The following is a 22786-nucleotide window of genomic DNA, read 5'->3' as shown; positions in this document are numbered from 1 at the left end:
TTTCTCTCAGTAAAGTACCTCTCCAGTTTTCAACCATTTTATCAGGTTGTCATGTATTCAGTTTGCAATCCAACATCTAGGATGGACGCTGACTCACTGCACTGCTGTTTGCCTTATTTATGCCTGCTTAATACCTATGTCCCAGCTTTCCTATTTGCATGACGGTGTCACCAAATTTCAGGCACTATGGTGTAGGCTGATTACTAAGTTTTGACAGAACAGTCAGAGTTCCTTTTAAAGTTGCTATCAAACAGCAAGCCAGATTTCTGAAAGATTGCTTCTTACATTTACAATGCAGAAGCCAATTATGAACTGCAGGACTGCCAGCAGAGTAATTAACCCAGTGCTCTACAGTTCATGTTATTTGATTTCAGTTGGGGGTGGGTTGTGCTTCCAATCTTTTCAATTATAGAGTGCCTTTAATGCTTTTTTCCTTTTGGTTGGTTTCATGATTTATAAGCAGGTCTATGGTTGGTTGAGGTCTGGTTTTTCCTGACGATACTAGTAACTAGCACTGATTAGCCAGCCAGTCTAAAAATAATGCGATGTAGAAGAGGAGCAAGCTTTAGGGCTTTATCCATAATTCAGATAAACAAAACACCCACCCAATAACTACCAAAACAATCATACTACCCTAAACCTTACCTTCTCCCTTCCTGTGTCACTGTCCCAATGTCCTGCTCTTGACTGCTTTGGTTTCCATGAGGAAAGGACCATGCAGAGTAAATTACAGGATCAGGACCGCAGGCTGTGAGCTTGCAGAAGCAGACACTTCATCTTGACAGATTCTTCAGAGTGCCACACACATCTCTGCTGATACAGAAGTAATAATAATAATTTCATGCTAAGAATTCTGCCAGTGCCAATGGCCAGTAGATAACATCCCTACAGAGAAGTAAAAAAGGGCCCTTAGTTCTGTCAGACAACTTCTAACATAAGCCAAGGGACCTGATGTTAAAGCTCAAAACTTCAGATGGAGAGATAAAAGCAAATGAAATGTAAATCAAATAGCAACCCCTCATTATCATGCAAATTCAGCTGAGTGTCATTATAGCAAACACCTGACCTAGAACTCAATAAACATGGAGGCTGCAACCTGGGGTCAGATGGGGCTTCTCTTCTTTATATAGGCAAAAACTATAAATTAATAATTCTAGGAGTTGGTAGTCTTCATTGCAGTAACTTGCAGGACCAAGCCATTACATTATACCAGGTCAATGTGTGGTGAAAGTGAATTTCCATTAAAACCAGACCGTTCCCACCAATAACGAGATACTGTTATGAATTGATTAGGCATGTACTATCAATTTAAAACACCAGAGGAGAGTTTCTCAAAGAACATGCTTGCTCAAGAATCCTTTTTCTCCATTTCTCCATTTAATTAGTCACTGAATTATAATTAACAAATTCATGCAATAATCATTGTCATTTTAATCATCAAAGCTGAATGTACATTCCTTCTCATTAAATAATATTAAATACAACAAAAGATGCTAACCAGGTTGTTTCAGAGCTCCAGGAAATGCACTTTTACATACATGCCAAAACAGGCAAAAAGATTGATTTGTTACAGTAAATTTCTGTATCTTCCAGGCTATCTTACAGAGTGCAACATATCCAGCTTGACCTAAGGAAGGAGAAGCATAGTTTGCAGAGACAGTACCTTTTACTAAACAGCTCTCTTTCTCTAGATACTTGCCATGTTTTAAGCAGACTTTGAAAAATTTCTACTAACAAGGTGAATGTTTGGAAAAATGCTGATCAATAGCTACAAGGGCTGAAAGCTTCCATTTACTTGTATGGCATAAACATAAACTTTCCCCCTGCAAACAGAGCCCAGGAAGCAGAGAAAAACCCCTCCTGAGGTGCAGGAGTAGTTAAGATTTGGTCTCAAGCCAGGATGCCGCTACAATACAAATAGCTGCCTCCAAGACATGAGAGAGACCCCACCAGCTCACTTCAAGTCAGCTACAGGATTGTAGACTACAATCCAGCTACAGGGTGAGTAGATTTTGCCACCTTAAGCTGAAATTTGACCAGCAACGAAACTGCATCCTGTCACCAACATATAAGACCTTGCCTTGTTTTTTGGTTTTTGGTTTTTTTTTTTGGTTGACCCTTCTCACATGGGCCAGCACAGCCAGAGTCCAACTCCAGGCAGAGTCTCAAGATGCAGATTTCTCTTCCACCCCTACTGCAGTTAACAAGTGCTCTCCTTTCACTCCAGCTAGCAAAACTCATCCAGAAAAATCACAGCTGGGCAGGGGAAAACTCCTCTCCTGCATGCCTGGGAATGAGATTCAGTTCATTTTGTTGCAGAGTTTAAGTCGTACAATGCAGCTGGCTTATCTATATACCTGGTTTATGTTGAGGGATAGAGAGAAAGAAAAGGGAAATCCTTCTAATCATGTCATCACAACAAACCAAAAACACAGGATTTAAAAAGCCAGAACTAGGTGTCAGTAGAAACACGTCACTGCTGCCCCACTGATCCTGTCTTATACGCTGTGCCAAATTTGTCTGGACAAAATGCTGCATTGCATCACCTCACCAGTCAGGAAGATTCTAAAAATTAGGATTTTGCAGGATGAGCTTGCACAGAACGTGTGCAAAACTGCCCTCTGCTGTTTAGATTAAGACCTGCTCAAATGATAGTGTGACCAAATCTAGTTTTTAATTGTAAGAGCCCAAGTTGTGAAAAGGCAGAACTATCTGACTTCAGCTGTTTTCCGCCTCCATGCACAGCAGAAATTTCATACACGAAAGCCCCTCATAACCATCCTGCAGCATGGACCATCTGGACAGATTTGCAGGCTCTAGCAACATTGTGCTAGCTGCAACAACACTCCATTCAGCAACTATCGTGCAGTGGGCGAGCACCAATGGCCATCCTCTCACCCCAAAGATGAGTCAAGAACATCCTCAGGGTGTAAGGGAAATAATGGCAATTGCGAGCAAGCGCTGCAGGATGACATGCATCTGACAACCCATTAAATCAAGGCCTGGCCTTTACAAAACAGGAATTGGAACTATGTGTCTGGAGTCAAAAGCTTACAGTGGAGAGGCTTTTAAGAGTTCATGATTATTAGGTTACAGCAGTGATTGGAAAACAAGGGAGTGACCTTATCAAAAGCTGTCCAGTAAATATTCTGTAAAACTAGCACCTTCAACCTCCTACTGCAGGGAAAGAAGTGAGAACCTGTATTTTCTTTTCAAGAAAATACAGAAACCACTGTACTTTGAAAAAGCTGTCCATTACCTAGCGCCAGTATGCTGGACAGTTTGGTACAGAAACATCACGGAAGGGCCAGATGTTTTCTATGGCTTCACTCACACATTCATACACAGGACATGGCAAACTCTGCCCTCCAAGAACAGCATCAGATGTCCACATCTTCTTCTTTAGGAAGATCCGTTTTGGTATAAATGCAGAAAACACCAGAAGCTCAGTTTCTGGAGTGCCTCCGATGAAAGCTAGCCCACTCCTTGTGGATTAAGCACAAGTTTCAGCTCTTTCCAACAGGCTTTCGGTCAGATTTGACTGCTGTGCCGACAGGCTTTTATTGGTCACTGCATAAGGGAGACCGTAAGCTATACTGGTCAGTGTAAATACACAAATTAAAAACCAAACCAAGACTTGGGTACAACAGAAGCCTCAAAGAAATTTTTTTTTTCACGTCAGCCCTTTTCATAGCCGTATTTTAAAAAATGCAGAAGCATGGGTGCATAGTACAACATGCCTTTAAAACACTCACTAAAAGCACTTAGTGACCACTTCAAAGATTCCCTTGAAGTTTAACTCATGTTAATTTTAACACAACGGTCATATAGGGCCACTGTTCAGCCTAAGGGACTTTAAACACACCATCAACAGATGTACAAATGAAACTTTAGAAAGATTCTTCTGGGTGCATAAATAGCTGGAGCCTTACTTTGATGATGGCTGGCTGGCCTCCTACACAGCAGGGCTGGGACTTCTCCATTTTTCAAGTTAAGGGCAACAATAATATTCTGTCATCCCCCAGGGTAAGGAAATTAGTGCCAGATGATTCAGTGTGTGCCTGATCACTCTGGTTTTGGATTCGATTCCATTATCTAGAAAACTTAATGGTGAGACATCAAAGGTAGTCCTGCATGATCATGAAACTAGCCGGGGTTTTCTCCTATGAAAGCTGCCTGAGAAGCTCATAACTGATGATATGAGACTGCCCAACATAAAACAAACAGACATCTGATTTCCTTTATGAGAAATCCTCTTAGTGGTGAAAACAAGTGCCTTGTTCTTGGAGCAACACAGAAGGGAAGATGGCTCTTTCTGGGAGAAAGATTAGTAGTTTTACCTGCAGTAAAATAAGATTACAGATCTTATTCACCAGCAACTGTGAGCTCAGCAGCAGCAAATCCACAACTGGAATGGCTCACTTCCACCTTTTTTTAATTCACACAGGTGGAAAGAAATACAGTACTATGCACAGCTAATGCAATGGCATTACTACTACTGATGCACTAACATCCATCATTACTGCTGCACTTCCGATGACCTGCACTTTGCTTATGTCTGAAACCAGTTCTAAATTACAGCCTCCTACATGTGTGGGCTGTGCATGCTAGCTACAGCAGTGTCAGCCTGCCATTGTTGGAGCAACAGCAAACTCCCACTCTAGACAGTATCTTCAAGTCTTCACAGTTTGTAAGGTATTAGCTTCATCAGGAGATTTTGGGAAAAAAAAATAATCTTAAGCCTTGTTAAAAGGATTCCTCATTCCCACCCTATTAGCCAAGGCACTCAAAACAGGTATCAGAGCTTGTTCTAGCATACTAACCAGGTACTTCTGGGTTACCAAATATGAGAACAGATTTGTACTTAAGGCTTCATTTAAACCTATGCTATCTAAAATTTTGCTTGCATCTAACTTTGCAAGATCAAGAAAACTAAACAGGGTTAAAGTAGTATGTGTGTCTATGATGTTTCTTAAAGCAATGACCATTTGTAGACATAATCAGACTACCACCAAGTCTTCCACTGAAATCAGAAGATTTGACACCCAAGTTTGCTAAAACATACGTAGCTCAGGAGAGCTTTGCTGTAAGCTAAATTATGAATTCAGATTGTCATCATTATACCAAAGAGTGTAGAAAATTGTTCAGGTTGAAGGAAGGGTGCCACTTTGGTCTTACGCTGTTTGGGTTTGGTTTTTTGAGGCAGGGGGAAGAGTTTGATTTACCTTAAGACGACATTAAAAGCTGAACCAGAAAGATACTACACTGAAGCGACCACCACCAGCAAGGACAGCAGGTAAACACGCTAACAGTTCTGTCAGCATAACCTATGAATTCTTACTTTTTACCTTTAAGGGTTAGAAAGGAAAAGAAAAACTCCTCCAAAAAGCCTCACTGTACTCATTAAAAATAGAACCTTCTGCAATTTCACAGTATTTTTGTTAAGTATTCTAGGTGCAGAATAACTTGGTCCCTCTAAAATAAATTAAAAGGAAAAGAGAAGACCAGCCACTATCACCTGAAGATTATGGCTACTAAGTTTTACTTTTACCTTACACTACCTGAACAATTCAAGCACAACAAAAAGACTAAACTACAGCCAGCTGATCAAAAAATTTTTGTTTGTACCAGCCATTAGCTTCAGTATTTGTCATGTTACAGAAAGATTCAATAGCACCTCAAATCTTTGAAAATTGTGTTTTCAAGGGGTTAAGGGGAAATATCTCTTCCATGGCAAACTGTCTAAGCAGACTGACTCAGTAAGAGCCATTTCTACTCCCAAACTCAGGTATTTGACTGCTAGGTGACCATAAACTATCCGCTTAACCTCTCAAAAATTCTGTGTGAGGCAATTTATTAAAGGTTGAGACTCACCATTTGGAAGAATCTGCCCTTACAGAAACTTACACCAGGCTGAAATGAGACAGAGACAGATAGGAATGTTGGCTAAACTGCTCTCAGAGTATCTCACTTCTACTTGGACTATGCCACCTAGTACCTTACTATTAATGTATTGGCATCATCAGCACAAACTATCAGCTGGTCTGAAAGAGACACCTCAAAGCATTCTCCTCCTCAAGTTAAAACAAGTCACCAAGCCAAAAATATAAAGCTAAATTTTTAAGTGGTTCTTCTGCCACCTGAGTGGCAATAGCACAAAACCAGAGAACAGTAGAAGCCAGTCTATTTTGACATTTAGAGCATCCTATCCATGGAAAACTTGCTTTCAGAAGTACGCTTCTGCTACTCACTTGAGTCCGTGTATTACTTGCCTCCTTTTCACTAGCAAAGGAAAACTTACCTAAATTCAAGTTTACAGTATCACACCATACCGAAATTTTACAACATCTTTCTAATTACACTAGCTAGTTTTGCCTGGGGATATCATTGTCTTACCTTATCAGTGCAGTTTTTTGTAAGGCAAATGCCAAAGACTGTTAAGAGCCATTTTCTATGGTCTTCAAGACCAGAGACTGAAATGCTAGCCGCCTGTCTTGCAAAAAGGCTTCAAGCTTTCCAAAAAAACAACCTTTGTGCTCTTACAATCTGCCCCAGGTTCTATTCCGAACAGCTTTATTTCGGACACCTGCATTAACAGAGCTTTCATGTTTGCCAGATACAGTTTTGACTTGCATCACTTTGGATGTTATTGTTCCTGACAGAAATGGAGTTGTCATTCTTTCCGCAGCCAGTCATCTATTACCATTCCCCACCGTAACGCTAAAAATAAATTTTAATGTTAAGTCATTTTTAGATCATTTGCTCTGACACCCAAATGTTCTGAAATTTAAAGTAGTACTATAGGGACACACAAGTGCAGATAAATCTTTATTGCCATAACTTTGTTTTTTCAAAAATGAGCATTGGGTTTTTAATAGGTCGTAGTTTTATGTCTTTATATGTACAACATTACAACTGCATATTTTAATAATAATGAAGTTAGTGATACTTTGATAACTCAACACAGTGTATTTATAAAATGAATTCTTATCAAAATACACTTTTCACTGGGATAATAAATAAAATCCTGCGAAACCCACCTACACAAAGTTAATTTTAACTCTGGTAGAACCCGATGTGGTACACAGTCCATTAACTACTATGTTTGCCCCTTTATCCCCCTAGTGATGCTCATCTTCTGGGGTAAGAAAACTTTTTTTTCCCCCTGTTGTGGTGTGACCTCATTCAACATCATCTTCAGCCAAGCACTGTGCACTTACAATTCTCTGTAAGAAGGAGAAAAACTCATTCACAATTACATAAAATTGACAGTAGGCAACTGATTATCAAGCAATGTAATTTTACACTGAACATTAAGCAGTGTAATTACTGAGCAAACTGATTGTTAAAAACAGTAATCTATTTGACATAAGTTTTTGAAGCGAGTTCTGCAGAAATTACGTACTGTGCAATGCCTAACAAAGCTGAAGTCAGATAAATAATATCCTATCAGCCTCAAGATATTACCTCTGTGTGTGGTTTTGGCACTGTTCTCTAAGGAAACATTTTTGCTCCATTGTTTCCCCAGATGTTTACATCTTGTGTACCTGACACCTTTCAGTGTTTTTACTAACTATATCGACCTTAAACCGAAATGTAACCAGGCCTGAGCTGTAAAGAGAGCTGACTGATGCACAGCACTGAGTCTCTGCTTTATGCGAGGTAACACCATTAGGCAGCACCCTTGCACTTCCAAGAACGTAAAACATTTATTTCACAATAGACTCACCTGCTAGCATATTACCAACATTACCTGCACAGTACTCAGGCTAAAAAGGGAGAGCATTTTATACACAGAGCTACAAACACTTTTATCATCAGGGAAACCCCCAATCTTTCAAAACTGTCATGTGTTCTGGTGCTAGTTAACAATTTGTGTTTATAGCTGGCCCAGAAGCAACAGGCTAGCAAAGGCAACAGATTAATTCTAATGGACTTTTATAGCACTTACAGACACTTGTAGATACATAATTAAAAAAAAAAAGACCACACCAAAAAAAAACCCCTCAAGACCCAGTGCAAGACAGTTACCGCTTTTCTGATCCCCCAACTTGTATTTGGGAAACAGTGGATCCAGTTATAGTATCAGAGCCGCGGTCAGACGTCTCTACTTTAGAAGAGCTTAGCATACCCTACGCATGAGAGAAGTTTTGTATTTCTATTTTACCGTGTTTGCTATTAATGCTCATGGTGTTTTTCATATATACCTCTTAATGTTTCATGTGAAAAAAAGCTTCTTTTAATCCAACCAAACATACAAAATACTTATTACAAAAAACAATACTCAAGACCAATGTAGTGGATAAGAGAAGTAGTTAAATTATTTTCAACCCAAAACAACAGGGAACGTGTCACATACCTGGCTTATTGTAGGGAGCTTAGTTAGAAGCATTTGAAACACTGGTGGTGGAAGAGTCTGCTGTAGAACTTGTAGTAGCTGCTGCGGCTGTCCACACACAGCAATGGCATTGGTCAAGTGATCAACACCTTTCTCATATTCACCTGTATAACAAATCATAACATTTTGAAATCAACCTTCTTCCACACTGTAAACTATTTACATAAAACATCCATCAACAGTGGATTAAATTCCTGAGACTCAATCCACACTTTTCTTTCCTCCTCCCTTGCTGGATCTTCTGAACACAGGAGGTTAGAAACAAGTAAACAGATTTTTCCAGGTGAATTTGACTCCCCAGAAGATCTTAGTATATAAAAATTATCTTCTAGCAAAGGTAAAGAAAAACTATTTTACAACTTACCCCTCAAAAAAAATTATGCTATTACCTTGAGCTAGTAGTTCCTCGCCAAGCTGAATCTCCTCAAGAAAAAACTTCTGAACTGCTTCAGCATCTTTCAGATCAGGCAACTATAACACACAGAGTAAAACTGAAGTTGGCCCTTAAACATCAGTTAATAAACAAGTTAGCAGAAAACATTCTCAACTGAAATCAAACACACACACAACCATACTATTACACTGAAACTGGCAAAAAATAATTAGAAGTGTCACCACTAAGTTAAATGTACATGGAATGTTTTTGAAAATCAGACTCAGGTCTCATAGCATTGCATCACACACCTGTAGAGACAGAGCCTGAAATACCTCTACTCAGTTTAAGTACACAATTTTGTAGCAAATATAAATTCTAAGGTGTGTTATGTTTATCACAATTATATTTCTTAAAATTGGTGAAGATAAATCTATTTTTTCTTCCAGGATCCATTGGTGATAAGGAAAGAGAAATCAAATACTTCTAGCGAAAAAACATCAGGTTCAGTTATAGCTGTATCCCATCAATGATTTTTAAGTCTGAAAAGTCCTTGCACATACCGTAAAGAGAAAACACCATCAAATCACACAGTAAATGTTGTACTTTCTAGTACAAGGCCTCTATCTGACACAAAAAAAGGAACAACCATTTCATATGGTTATTTGTGAGCAGTAAAAAAACTAAAGACTGCATATCTGCAGAAGTGTTTGTAATGCTGGAATCAAAACAGATCTTTAAACAAATCTTAGAAATAATACAAATGAAACATCTTTCAAAATAGCACTGCATTATTGAAAACTGTATTACCTTGGAAAGCCCTGCTCTCTCTTTGGCAAGCTTCTGTTTCTTCCTTCCTGTAAGGATAAAAACATCTTACATTTTTAATTTGCCTTCAGATTATAGTGAATAAATCAAAGTTATTTTCAAAATAAGACCCTGGGAATATATTCCAAATACTGAAAACTGAACACAAGACTGCAACCCACTCTCTGCAAGAGAGTATCATTTAGAGGCCTAATGAGGGCTGGCAGTAGCATACCAACTCAAAATCGCAATTCTCCTGCGGGCTATGGTAAACACCAACTGTGCAGGGCCTGCAGCAGAGCATACCTCATGCGCTAGAGGCATGAAGAATGAAAGAGAATTAAGAGTAATAATACAGGACTTCTCTACAGGATTTCTAACAATGGTTAGCCACAGAAGAACAGCCTACAAGTCAAGGCTATCTAATTTTGAACTATAATGGTGCACCACCAACAGGAACTTTAGCAGCTCACAGTATGTAAGTGTACTTTCCCAGCTGCTTTATAGCAAAGGCTTGGGAACTAGTTAAATGGGTGGCAGTATCTCATCATCCCACAGCAAGAGCAATACTAAAGCATACATTTCTGAAACCTGAGGAAAGCAAACAAACATTTACAGATTTAATTGCCCAACCTAAAGGCATAAAGTTGCACTGTTCCAGCAAAACTAGTGTAATCAAGGTGACATACAGCTTGCTTTTAATGCACTTAGGCAGGTATAAAGGTATTTTATAGTAGCAGCTATTCATAAAAGAAAGAATAATTATAGTAATCCTAGTTATTTCCTTAGAATAATTGTTTTTGTAAGTCATCAGTTCATCAACTGAAATAGGTACACCAATGTAACTTTCAAATATAACCTATGGTTAAACAACTGTACTCTTACTATTTGTCCTCAGCGTCTGCTTGGTGAACATCTGTGTTGACAAAGATCAACTCTCACACAGTCCTGATTTTTCTTCTGAGACAATTTTACAAGTTTTAATGGCAACAAGTTAAAAATCTGCAGTTGTCCACATGATGAAGACATTCTGAAACACTGTTTCCTAGTAGTGATTATGTAACATGTGCAATCTATGGACAAGATCGAGTGTTCTTTATACAAAGGGAGTTCACATTCTAACTACACAGTTCACCCTTTTACTTTCTACGATACCTTAATAACCCTTAGCACCTGAATTTCTACAACTTATTGACCTGTGTACATTATTTTACAGCATCATATACAGAAAAATGTGTCATATAGAACTGTAGTATACTATAATTTTATCATTATGGTTGTTTTCAATATTAAAGAAAAATTTATCTCTTCAAAGTTGGTGCCTTCAATTAGCTCACTCCAAGTTTTCTGAGGCATTAATTTGCACAAAACTTTAAACTGCATTACTATGCAAATCAGTTTTGCTAATACATAAAACCTTAAAGATTAAATTAAAATGGAAAAAAAAAAAGTAGTATCTGAAATGTTTCACTCAAAACAAGCCATGTAGCAACTGTAGTGCATTCAGTGAAAGCATCAATGAAAAGTACAAAGAGTAACAGCTTAACATTTGTACATCATTTTCAGGAGAAAATTGTGTTTTCTTGGTGTGACTATGACATCTTTTAAATTACTACACCAGGTATCACTCACCAGGTTAAGCATTCAGAGATAAAGAAAAAAAGACATGCTGCTAACTCTAACTACTTAATAAAAGCTTCTGACCACTGATCACACATATGAAATCATGTACTTTAACCCGAAAATAGTAAAGGAATGTGAAGAATCACCAAGATTTTAAAACTGAACACTGATCTACAGAATCTTTCAAATCCAATTACCATGTAATTTTTCTTTCTCCTCTTCATACATTTTTACAGATCTCTTTAAAAGTTTACTAGCTAAAACTAGTACAAAACCCAAATAGCTCTAAAGGATATTTAGGAATTCTTCCCATGCTGGTTGGCAACACTAGTTTTAAAGTATCCTTAATTTTTTATCCACAGCCAAAAGTTACATTTGTAATACGACAAGCAAAAAGCAATGGCTTTGCGGGGTGGGGTGGGGTGGGGGAACCAACCAAAACCTAAAAAACAAACCAAAAATGTTTTGTTTTCCCTCAGGAACCTCCAAGAAAATGAAAAACTTCCCTCTTCTCTAAAGACTTTATCACGTATTAAAAAGGGGAAGGGCAATAATCTTTCATAGAAAGAATCTTAATTAACACAGAAATGCATGTGCATCCATCCAAAACAAAGCTGGACTGCGGCTCTCAAACCGCACGTGACTTGCAGGTCCTTCAGGCACAGCTCTTGTACGCGGGGAGTAAGTTTCAAACGTGAACCAAAGGATAACCTGGCATGCTGGCACGGGTTGCAAAAATCCCCAAGTTGCCCCAGCAGCTTCACAACCAGTCCCACAAAGGAGCAGAATGACCAAAAAGCCGTTTGCATCTTCAGCTCAATTCCGTGAGGTCTGCCTTCTGCTCTCCTCTCACTCAGCTGTCCAGGCAGAAGGTGCTCTGAGGCAAAGTTCAGCATGGTCAAGAAATTCTGGCTGTCTCTGAATGAAGAGATCAGTGTCTATATTTGCATATGGAACAGTTCTGGTTTATACATTCAAGAACATGAATAGTAAACACATCTAAAATCTTATCTTAAAATATAGCTGTGGAAGCTAAGCAGCTCCAGATATTTATAGCTTTGCTACCTTTTGGTCCCGAGATTAAATATGGACATGACCCCTAACTAGCAACACGAAAAGCTAAAAAAGAACCCACAAAACCTGCTAAATAAATAAGACTAGGGCATCTGGAATACCAAAGTCCAGCAGTTCTTCGAGCCTCCCAGGAAATGACAATTATTTTTTTCCTGAAACCTGAATATGGCCACCTCATTTTTATGATGGGCCTTTGCAAGGTAAACTTTGGTCCTAACACAGCCCAAAGAGATATACAATGTAATGGGGACAGCAAAAAAACCCAACTGGGTTCTTCATTTGCCAGCATGTGCTTGACCAAGTATGACAGGCAATCCACTGACACGTTGGATCTCCCGTCCTTCCCAAATTTTGGTGACATTGCAACATAGAGGCTGAAAAACAACCTTATCCTAAGAACATCAGCGGAAAAGATCTGCTGTGAAGGTGGTTTCTACAAGTTTTTCATCAAATATCCCTACTATTGCCTGACAAACAGTATATCTTCACCTAAAGATCTGCAACTGGCTGCTGCATTGGACCTTTTTTTGGTCAAATATTTTACAGCCCAAGCCTTACTATCCAACAGTAGAAACACCATAATAATTAGATCACTGGCACCACTACAGAAGCATCTGTACTAAAGAATCGGTTACAGTACTAAAAAATAAAAATGAAAACAAATTCCTTAGTATTATCTAAAGCCTTGCAACTAAAAGCAGCCCAGCGTGTCACGTCCAAGGATTGCAAGTCATACGGTGATGTCCTCCAAATGACAACAGCCATCTATCAAACCACAATGGATTTTTTCCACTTTAAGGAAAGCCTTAGTTCTTAATCAGAGCAAGTCTAAGGTTTATTCAGAATATTACTGGATAGAAACTCAGATAATGAAAGCAATGGGATGCAAAAATAATTTTCAGTGCTTCTGCAAAAATGTTATGTAATCCACTATTTTCTCTACTACATATTTAACGTCATAAAAAGAACACGGCTGATTATACTGCCAAAAGTCAAGTTTGCTTGTGCAAGACAAGCACATACCAGTTTCCTATATTAAAAATTCCCAATGAATGACTTGCACTGCAGCGCAAAAAGTACTTGGAAGACACATACAAGAAGTACGCGTCTGAGATCCTACACACGTGAGCAAGGCCCTGAAGATGAAGTATTCAAAAGACGTAATTTGCTGTGGAAGAGCTTACAGAAAGTGGAATCAATACGCTGTCAAGCGTCAACACTGGTCACTCGACAAATTCAATCCATTACAACAGAATCAAAGCGTTTAAGTCACTTTTAAACGCCATCAGGTAAATATTCATTTTTAGCCCATCTAGTTATTGACTCATCCATCCGTGAAGCTGCTGATCACGTTACGTTTACTTGCCCAGAAAGTTTACGTTAATGGTAACTTCTTATCTTCGGATTAGTTATCAAAGGCATACTACACATATTCCCATGATGGAAACAACCCAGCACAACAAGTATCAGCTGATCTCTCATGATTCGTTTGAGTACCTCGGAGAAATTTGTGTACTGACGCTTACAGCTGCACTTAGAAACCTTCACTAATTACTAAAACTTATTTAAATAAATGTTGAAGATGTGAAATAATGAAGAGCCACAGGAGAAGAGCTCCACATTTTGGATTAATCAACAGTTTTCTCTGGCATTCGTGCTTATCCTGGAAGCTAATAACAGAGCTGCCAGGAGGGTTAAGAATGCAGCAGATGGAAAACCCGAGGGCTGACAGGGGCTCTTGCCTCACCACGGCAACAACTCCAGTGTAAGAGATCATCCCATCATTTTACCCGGTCGTCTTCCAAGAGCAAAAAAATAAACGTCACCACACACGTGCAGTGGTGAGAACAGCACGGCTGAGCGTGTGGGATAAGAAGATTTCAATTTAAAAAAAAAAAAAAAAAAAAAGAGGCGAACTGTTTCCAAGCCCAGCTTCTGGCGCGGAACCCACAAGTTACCCAATAACTACAGAAATGGCAGAAAACAGGCTGCGACGAGGAGACCCGTCCCCTGGTTCAGGTGACGGGACGCTGGGGGGGGGGTGTGCAACAACCGGGGGAGCTCGGGGCCCGACTCCCGCCACCGCCCCTGGGCGAAGGCCGCCCGCCGGCCCCCGGCCCTGCCGCAGCCTCCCGCTCCCCTCTGCCGTCCTCCCCGCCCGGTAACGGCGGCACGGCGGGCTGAAGCGGAGGCAGAAGGCCGCTCCCCGACGGGGCTGGGGGCGGGGGACCGGGACGGGACACGGGGACGGCGGCGGCGGCCGGCCCCGGAGCAGGAGGGCGCTGCGGAGGCGCCACGTGCCGCCCCCGCCGCGGTGAGGGGGAGGGGAGGCGGCGGCCGTTGGAAGGCGGGGGCGCGCGCGGGAGCCGGCGGCGGCGGCGGCCGCCCGGACACTCACGCTCCCGCAGCCGGTTCTTGAAATTCGGGTCGCTCCGTCTCTTGCGGTCGAAGTAGATGCAGTAACCGATGAAAAGGGCCCCGCAAAGGCCCGCCGCGATGGCGCTGGTCTTGCCCACCATCATCGTGCCCGGCGCCGAGGGGAAGCTCCCGCCGCCCCCTCCCGCACGGCCGGCGCCGAGCTCCGCAGGCACCTTGGGGCGAGCGGGCGGCCAGAAAGGACCCCGCTCGGCTTCCGCTGACGTCATCAGCCAGCGGCGGCAGGGGGCGCCTTACCTAGTGCCTGCGGGGAGGCCGCCCGCCGCCGCGGCGCATGCGCGGGCGGGGCCGCCGCCTTACCTCAGCCCTCGGGTTCTGCTGGGGGGGGTGGGGAGCGCCCCGAAAAGGGGCGTCGGGGGGCTACGACACGACACGACACGACACACGCCCCCCCCCCCCCCAAGGAGCGCGGTGGGGGCCAAACCACCCGCTCCGCGGCCGGCCGGGAGAGACCCGCCTGCTGCGAGGTGGGGACAGGCCGGCCTCAGCCCTCAGGCCCGAAAGACCAAATTAAAAAAAGAAGAAAAACAAACCTAAAAAGCACCTAGGTAACGGTTTGCGTCTCGCCACAGACTCGGTCTGCGCACCAGCCACCTTTTCGGTAGTCGTTTTGAGTAATTCCACGCGACTCCAGAAGGAAGACTTGGGGTGACCCCTGCAGCAGCAGGACCTCGGCGGCAGATGGATCCCCGGGACCCGGCCGTAACGGGACATCACCACGACCGGGCTACGGCCACGAACCTCCTCCCGCTGCCTTCCGGGAGAAGCCAGGAACCCCAGAGCAAATACTAAGAACGACTACAGCTGTATTAGCAAACAGCATTTATGACAGAACGCTCTTGTATACATCAATCTTTATAACAATACTGAACGCGTTTATACGTTTGATTTTTTATCAGAAAATTGTTTGTTCTTCCCAGCTTTATTCCTAGGAAGAGTTCTTAGTCTTTTCGGTTTAGTGCTCTTCTTTAACGGGACTGCTTTTTCACCAACAAATGTATCATTAGAGCACCCCTTGTTTTTTAATGTGGTATCGACTCTGTCCTTAGGAGCACGAGACTGATCTGCACTTTTCTGTGGTGCTTTCCACTTCTCTCCACAGCGCTTCACTCGTATCTTTCTTCCCATCAGAACAGTCTCATTGAGTTTCAGAGCAAGATGTACAGCATCCGTATTCTGCAAGAACAGGCATTCCGTTTAAAAGCAGCGTCACTTCCAATCGATTGCTTTCAAATAAACAGTCACCTTTCTTTAATTGTTGTAAGCAAGATTTTACAAAAAAGAGCGTGCAAACTGCTCTATTTATCAAGTGACACAACTGCTCTGCTCTCCTCAGAAACACTAGCACACCCATGTAGCCCATGCACCGAGGCACAGATACTTGAAAACGGGCTACAGAACAGCTTATGTGAGACGTGAAAGACAGGGGCAGAGAGGTGAAGGAGAAACCGGGGACAAAAAGGTATTGGGCTGCAGGAAATAAACTAAGGAAGACGAGGCTGGGAGACTGGCATGAGAAAGCAAGCTGTACTGAAACCCAAACAGAGAGCAGCAGTAAGCAAACTGGCTGCAGGGAAGAATTCCACTCATATTTTGACACATAAGAAATGGGAGAACATTGTAGTTATTCCAGGCGAACTCATCTGTCCCTCCTTTAAGCCTTTCCCTTAAAGTTAATTTCTTTCACCCCAACATTTTACAACTTTTCTTTGTACACAACCTAAAATAGCTTGCTTTGTATCTGCTTCCACAGAACTGGTCTTCCAAGCTGCTTTTAGCACACATAACAATGCTACCATTTAATGTCATATGCAAATCCCCAAAAGTGACTAAAAAAAAAAAAAAATTTAAAAGGCTATAAAGGCAAATCCCAATCCAGATTTTGAAGAATTCCCAGTGTCCTGAAGCACGCCATTCATACGTACCTCAAAGAGAACGTAGCCGAAGCCTTTACCCAAGCCGGTCTTTCTGTCTCTCACAATTCGCACTGCTACTACACCTCCGCAGACAGAAAAGTGTTCTCGCACAGCATCGTCACTGATGTCTGCAGGCAAGCACAAAGAAACAGATGCCTCTTCAGTCACGACACACAGCTTTACAAGCCTGGCCCAAATCCAAGTATTTTATATTTACTAGTTCAGGTACAGAAACATATATATTTAAAAATATACATTAATACATAAATATGTACAGGTACACAAATATCAGTGGTTCAGAAAAATTCCAGCCAGTTAACAATGCAGACTTTATAAAGGGCTATTTACTTTGACAGTTACTGATTCACTAAATTTGAAGAGCACAACATAAATCACAAAGAAGAACAAAGGCAAAGACCAATATAAATTTTTGAAATAATTTCATTTGTGCTTTGAACATGGTGGACATTAAGGTTCATGCTACATTTTTGTAGCTCCTCCTTATGCCAGAATCTCTTTCTAAGAATTAATGCTGATGGTAATGAGCTTGACCAGGCAGTTCTCGGGGTCCAACACTCATTGACTGAGCCGTGAATTTTAGCTGAATGGGGGAGAAGGGGTATACAGTTTCCAGCCACAGTTGCTATAAGATTATTTTGATAATGGCTACATCTGTGAGGCTTTCTCAGTCTCAGGCCTTTGTGAACAGATAAGTGTGATGTACCAATACAAAAATACAGGTTATTCTCTTTTCTGTATAGGTACGCTTCATAATACAGTAAATCCCTTTACACTGATATAATTGTATCTCTGCTAAGGGGAGGGGCTGAATTTAATAGTACAGGTTTAATTACAGCAATAGGACTTAGATGTGCTGAGAAAGGTTCGAGCTGCTGACGACATTTTTCAGAGCACCGCAAACATCCAGACTGTTTTTTCTGCAGGACTCACAAAGGAACATACAGTACTGACAGAAGCTCTACACAACAGGCACCACAATCAGGCTTGTCACCTATCCAGATTATCAGGCAGGTCAAGTATTTAGGCTGAAGTATAAAGCCTGTTTGTTTCAGCGTTACCGTCAGCAGTACATGATACTGGCTCTGCGTCAGGCCGTAGGCACAGGGCATGCCTTCAGCCTGTATACTCAGGCATCCGCACCACCCCCAAGTAAGGTGCTCATCCCAAGCATCCCAACTCCATTAATACCCTCATACGGACCACACCAGATGGCGATCCCTTCATCTACTCTCCAGTCTACTCAGAAGCTGCTGAATACTCATCAAGCACTGACCTCAACTATACAGTAAGCACCTCCACACGGGTAACAACTGATTGCCAATAGCTGCCTGGAGAGAGTCACTCACTCTGTGGCTCACAGACAGCATCAAAATGAGAAGCCATCACTGTGTTATCACTTGGAAGTTGTTCACAAACAGGCAACCGTACACATTTAACAGTTCAGAAAGCTATGGCCTATGCAGTTTAGTCATATTTATTTAAAAAACATCAAGCGACAACACGAACTAAAAGGGCTTGCAGTTCTAGCTACAATTAAGAAAACGATCTGCAGAACTTGCCAGAAATTTACAACCCCCTTAGGTGTTTCAGTTAAAAAATAAAACTCCTGTTTAAAAAATTAATTTCAGCAAGATATTTAGCTACCTAAACATGCTACCCTAAATATCAATAAATAAAAAAACCCTAATGTCAACATATTCCATAAATGTTAAGTAATGATGCATAACAATCCATTTCAGACTTACCATATGAGAGATTTCCCAAGAATACGGATCGTTTATTGTCATGCTAAAGAAAACAAGAGGTACAAGACAGTAAGTTATTTGCTACAGAAAAAAAAAACAAACAACCCGCCCCCCCCCCAAAAAAAAACCCAGAAAACAGGTTTTCTAGTCACGCATCCTACTTACCGAATTGGTTTTTGATGCAATGTCAACTCTGATGTGAAATCCACTAGCAATTTCTGTTCCATTTCTTTTGTAGCCAAAAGCAAAAAGTTTTAAAAATGAAATGGATAAGCGTTAGTTAGTTTACAATGTCACTGCATAGCACTATTCCAAAAGCAAATTTACTTTAAGTTTGAAAAAACATTTCCTTCTGATTCAAGCAAAAGAGAGGAGGTAGTTTAAATTTATCTGTAAATCTACCCCTTCAACATGGAATGAGGAACAAAACTGAGACTTACTCATTTAGAGCCTTAATGGCATCACATTCTTCCTTAAATACAACATAAGCGTTAACGAACTTCGCATTAGGGTGCACCTTATGCCTGGAACATGAAAAAGACACATATTGTTTAAATAATTCTGATGGTGTGCAGTGTACAAGCACTTCTTGTTAAGACACATTTATGCCTCCTCTGGTTTTGTGCACAGTAACAACTTCCTTTCTCTTAAAGGTCAAGCCAGCCCCTTACATCCAAGGGAGTCTCACTGTACTTCTCACACAGCCTGTATTTGCACCCTCATCAAGCTTCTTCAGCTCATAAATATATCCAAAGAAGTTAAAGACCATTAGCATCTTCCTCCTTCCTAAAATAGAAGAAATGCAACCTAAGATAACTAGTACTGGTACTAGTATACCAGGCACATAATTCTTTTTCGCTTGTCAAGAAAACTTAGATATACACAAAGGTAATTACAAAAGTCAAAGAAACACAAAACAAAAAAAAAGAATATACCCAAACATGTAACAACCAACACTTAAAAATTATTTTTGCCTTGAAAAATAAAGATGAAATTCACAAGAGGAACCTACTTTATTGCTGCTAACTTTTTGGATAAGGTATCTTCTGCTGGAACCTTTAAGATAAAAAGAGCTTTAGTTAAGGAGGCCTAGTGTCAATTTATCTCAAGTATTTGTTCTTGAAGACAAAGAGGAATTTAAACAGGTACCATTCCCACCCAAAGCAATGTAGCCAGTACAGTGAGCAAATGACGGAAGTGGCTATTCCTAGAGATGGTCTAGAAAGACCTCAGAATGCGAGAGCTTGCTTTGACTTCATCTGTTACCTTTCTTGAGTTCCCAGACTGTTATCTTCAACTATTTTACAGAGTATACTGATTTACAATCAACAGGTCTTTGCTACTATGATTTAAAAAGAGGTAAGTAATACCTTAGCTAAACGAGCAATAATAAAGGCATTCTTCTTGAAGAGAAAATACAGCTCTCATACTATCAACTGCTGCTACAGAAAGAGTAAAACGTGATGAAAGGAAAGATGCATCTGCAGTGCCTCTGTGGCAAGATCTCCAAGGCTTCTTCTAATGGCAAAAAATGCACATCCAAACCCGCTTCTGAACTAATGAAGATACAAGCCTTATGAATACTACCCTTTAAGGTCAAAAAATAATTTTGTTATATAGCATTAGAAGAAATAACATACCAAAGACCGGAATCGAATGGATTTTATTTGTCCATACTCTTTAAAAAGAGACTTCAGTGCCTAAACAGAAAATATTACAAATATTCAATACATTTTTGCATCCTGGTAGTAAGAATTACTGCTGAATATTTATTAGTAAGATTGTTTTTACGCTATTTTCATTTTACTTACACAAGGTCCGTTAAAAGGCTACTAAAAATACGCAAGTAATTTGTAACTGCTTCTATGTTTCTTGCAGCAGCTTCTTATTCTACGGATTGCCAAAACTGGATTTGTACCCCTTACTATGGGAAAAAGTATAAATCTAACATTTTTTATGCAACAATCTGAAGTATTATTTGCATTCAAAATCAGAAGCAGGCTAACTTTGTAATTGTAGTTCTCATTTATTAAGTCATTTTTCACTGAAAAAGAAACTAACCAATTCTACTAAAGAAAGAGCAACTGCATCCACTGCTGTAAAAAGCCTAACTGTGCTAAAACAAAAGAGATTGCCTCTAAAGGTTTCCGGTAACGAGTATTAACTCTTACTTTCCCAAAAAGCCATTTTAGTCACAAATATGTGTGACTTCTCAGCTATAAACGTCCCCTCAAACTAAGGACTGTTGTAATTCTTTTCATTCCTTTAGCTGACAGAATCCAGTCACATACCTGCACAGTACAGTTGACAGGCAAGTTTCCAACAAACACTGTTCTTCTGTTCACCATTTCATCAGTCACCTTTTTTTCCTTTTGTTGTTTCACAGTAGTGCCTGTATCTGAATTAACAACGCTTTTGGTGATGGCCTGAGAAGCCCTTTTTTTTTGTTTTGCTTTGTTTTGAAGCAGTTTTTGCTCCTCATCTTCATCCGCCTGCTCCAAAGCGCTCTCTCTTTTCAGAAAAAGATAAGCAAATTATAGTTGACAGGGAAAAAAACAGAGTTTTTGAGGTCAAAGAATTGAAGCCTCCAAGATAAATATCTAACTTACATTTTAAATTATTATGTTCAGCGTAAAGTTTCAAACGTTATTTTGCTTATTATGCATTAAACAAACATATCTGACCATTCCGTAACACAGACTTGCTGTCCCCAGGACATTGCATTTGCTATTTAATAGTGCTAATAAAGAAAGAATTCAGAATTAAATAATTTGATAGCCTCTAAAATTGAAGGGAAAGAAAAAAACCCCACAAAATCTTTGCACGCTAGAACTAAGGGGAGATTTAGTTCTTCCCAGTATCCAGGACACTCAGGACAAACAATCCTTTGGGATCCATCCGTGCAAAACAAATCTCTACCTATCCAAACCTGCCATAACAGGGCGCAAAACAAGCAGATCTGAAGAAGCCTCTGGAAGGCCACCGACACCAAAACAGCAAACAAGTTTCACCACGCAGTGCCAGAGGGAGGACAAGGCATTAGCCTCGGGCTACGCTCAAGCAAACTTCACTGTACAGAGACGAGCTTCCCGCCTGCGCTGACAGCGCGCGCGCCTCGGTTCAACCCCGAGTATTTGCGAGAACGGACAGTGCAACCGAGCAGTTCGTGTCACGGCGGAGGGCGAGCGTGGTACTGACATCTAACTCTGCCCGGTGCTTTGCTGCTGCTGAAACCGCCTCTGCTCCTGCCACCGCAGGTCTGCCCCGTAAAGCCAACTGCGGTTGGAAAGCATCACCCCGCGCCAGAGGGAACTTTTTGCCTCGATCTACAACCTCCAGGCCTGCCAGCTCTCTAACAGGGCATTTGCATTTCACGGACCTGGAACTTCAAGAAGTTGGAAGTATTTACTACCTTCCGGAGCAAACTGCGGGGAATTTTCACAATCTTCTTAGAAATAACCTCCTTAAACGCGAGGTTCACGACAAACAGTAGAATAGAACTTTATTGTTTCACTAAGCTTGTACTCTTATGCTTAATCTAGATGTCGGTTTTTTGAATCTTACTATGAAAAGGTGTCACCTACTCACCTGTTTGCCAATTTTTTCTCTGCCTTTGAAAGCTCCTTTTTTCTGGCTTTCTTTACTTTTATAGGGGGTTCTTGTGTGACAGACGAGGTCTGGTCTTCCGACACTTCCTCCGCTTCTTCCGTACGCTTTCTTTTCTTATTTTCCTTTAAAAAAACCCCACAGAAACAATCCAACAAAAACTAACTTGAAAACCAAAACTCCAGACCTGCCCGCTCACCGGTGCGCCCACCCCGCTGCCTCCCCCGCCCCCGGCATTTCCAGCCCTGCGGGGATCACAGCCCCCGCCACTCACCCCCGTCACGGCCACCAGCACCGGCGGGGCGGCGGCGCTGAAGAGGCGGGCGAGCGGCGCGGGGGCGGCGGCGGCGGCGGCGCCCCCCCCCGCGCAGAGGCTGTCCGCCACCTGCCCCACCACGTACTCCTCCGCCCGCGCCCCCCGCCGGACCCCGCCTCGCCCCCGCGGGCGGGGAGGACGGGGGGGGGCTTCATCGCGCTCCCTTCCCGCCGGGGCGTCCTGCGGCTCCGCGCCCCGCCGGCGGCCGCCCATCCCCGGTCGCCGGGTTGAGGAGGAGGGGGCGGGAACGGACTCGCGGCGCGTCACTTCCGGCGCGCGGGACCGCCCCGGGGCGGCCCCGCGGAGGAGGGAGGACGGGGACGGGGGACGGGGTCGCCCTCGTAGCGCTCCGTTGGGGGGGACGGGGACGAGACGGACGGACGGACGCAGCTCCTGCGCCGGCCCGGCCCGGGGGCGTGAGCTTCTGCCGGGCTCCGGGTGGGCGCGGGGGCAACGCAAGACCGCAGTGAG

At 42.0% G+C, this 22786-nt stretch overlaps 2 protein-coding genes, 1 long non-coding RNA gene and 1 other non-coding gene across 4 annotated transcripts; 1 reads left to right on the top strand and 3 right to left on the bottom strand.

Annotated features, from left to right (window-relative positions):
* Positions 1-6815: 6815 nt before the first annotated feature.
* TOMM20 (translocase of outer mitochondrial membrane 20) lies at positions 6816-14901 on the bottom strand. Its single transcript, XM_069800725.1, has 5 exons — positions 14674-14901; positions 9582-9628; positions 8788-8869; positions 8360-8502; positions 6816-7226 (listed from the first exon to the last, which is right to left on the bottom strand). The coding sequence occupies exons 1-5, from the start codon at positions 14795-14797 to the stop codon at positions 7182-7184; spliced, it is 441 nt and encodes a 146-aa protein (XP_069656826.1). The 5' UTR covers positions 14798-14901; the 3' UTR covers positions 6816-7181.
* LOC138688870 (small nucleolar RNA SNORA14) lies at positions 13847-13981 on the bottom strand. Its single transcript, XR_011327670.1, has one exon. It is a non-coding gene; the product is annotated as a small nucleolar RNA SNORA14 (small nucleolar RNA).
* Positions 14164-16627, top strand: LOC138688650 (uncharacterized). The gene is made up of 2 exons (XR_011327535.1): positions 14164-14294; positions 15284-16627. It is a non-coding gene; the product is annotated as an uncharacterized lncRNA (long non-coding RNA).
* RBM34 (RNA binding motif protein 34) lies at positions 15519-22558 on the bottom strand. The gene is made up of 10 exons (XM_069800724.1): positions 22274-22558; positions 21982-22124; positions 20685-20904; positions 20034-20093; positions 19406-19449; positions 18834-18917; positions 18559-18622; positions 18394-18436; positions 16637-16755; positions 15519-15887 (listed from the first exon to the last, which is right to left on the bottom strand). The coding sequence occupies exons 1-10, from the start codon at positions 22526-22528 to the stop codon at positions 15588-15590; spliced, it is 1332 nt and encodes a 443-aa protein (XP_069656825.1). The 5' UTR covers positions 22529-22558; the 3' UTR covers positions 15519-15587.
* Between the last annotated feature and the right edge of the window lie 228 nt (positions 22559-22786).

This window comes from Haliaeetus albicilla, chromosome 13 (assembly GCF_947461875.1).
Source record: "Haliaeetus albicilla chromosome 13, bHalAlb1.1, whole genome shotgun sequence".
NCBI lineage: Eukaryota > Metazoa > Chordata > Aves > Accipitriformes > Accipitridae > Haliaeetus > Haliaeetus albicilla.
The sequence above is the reverse complement of the archived record's forward strand: the minus strand, read 5'-3'. Positions and strand labels throughout refer to the sequence as shown.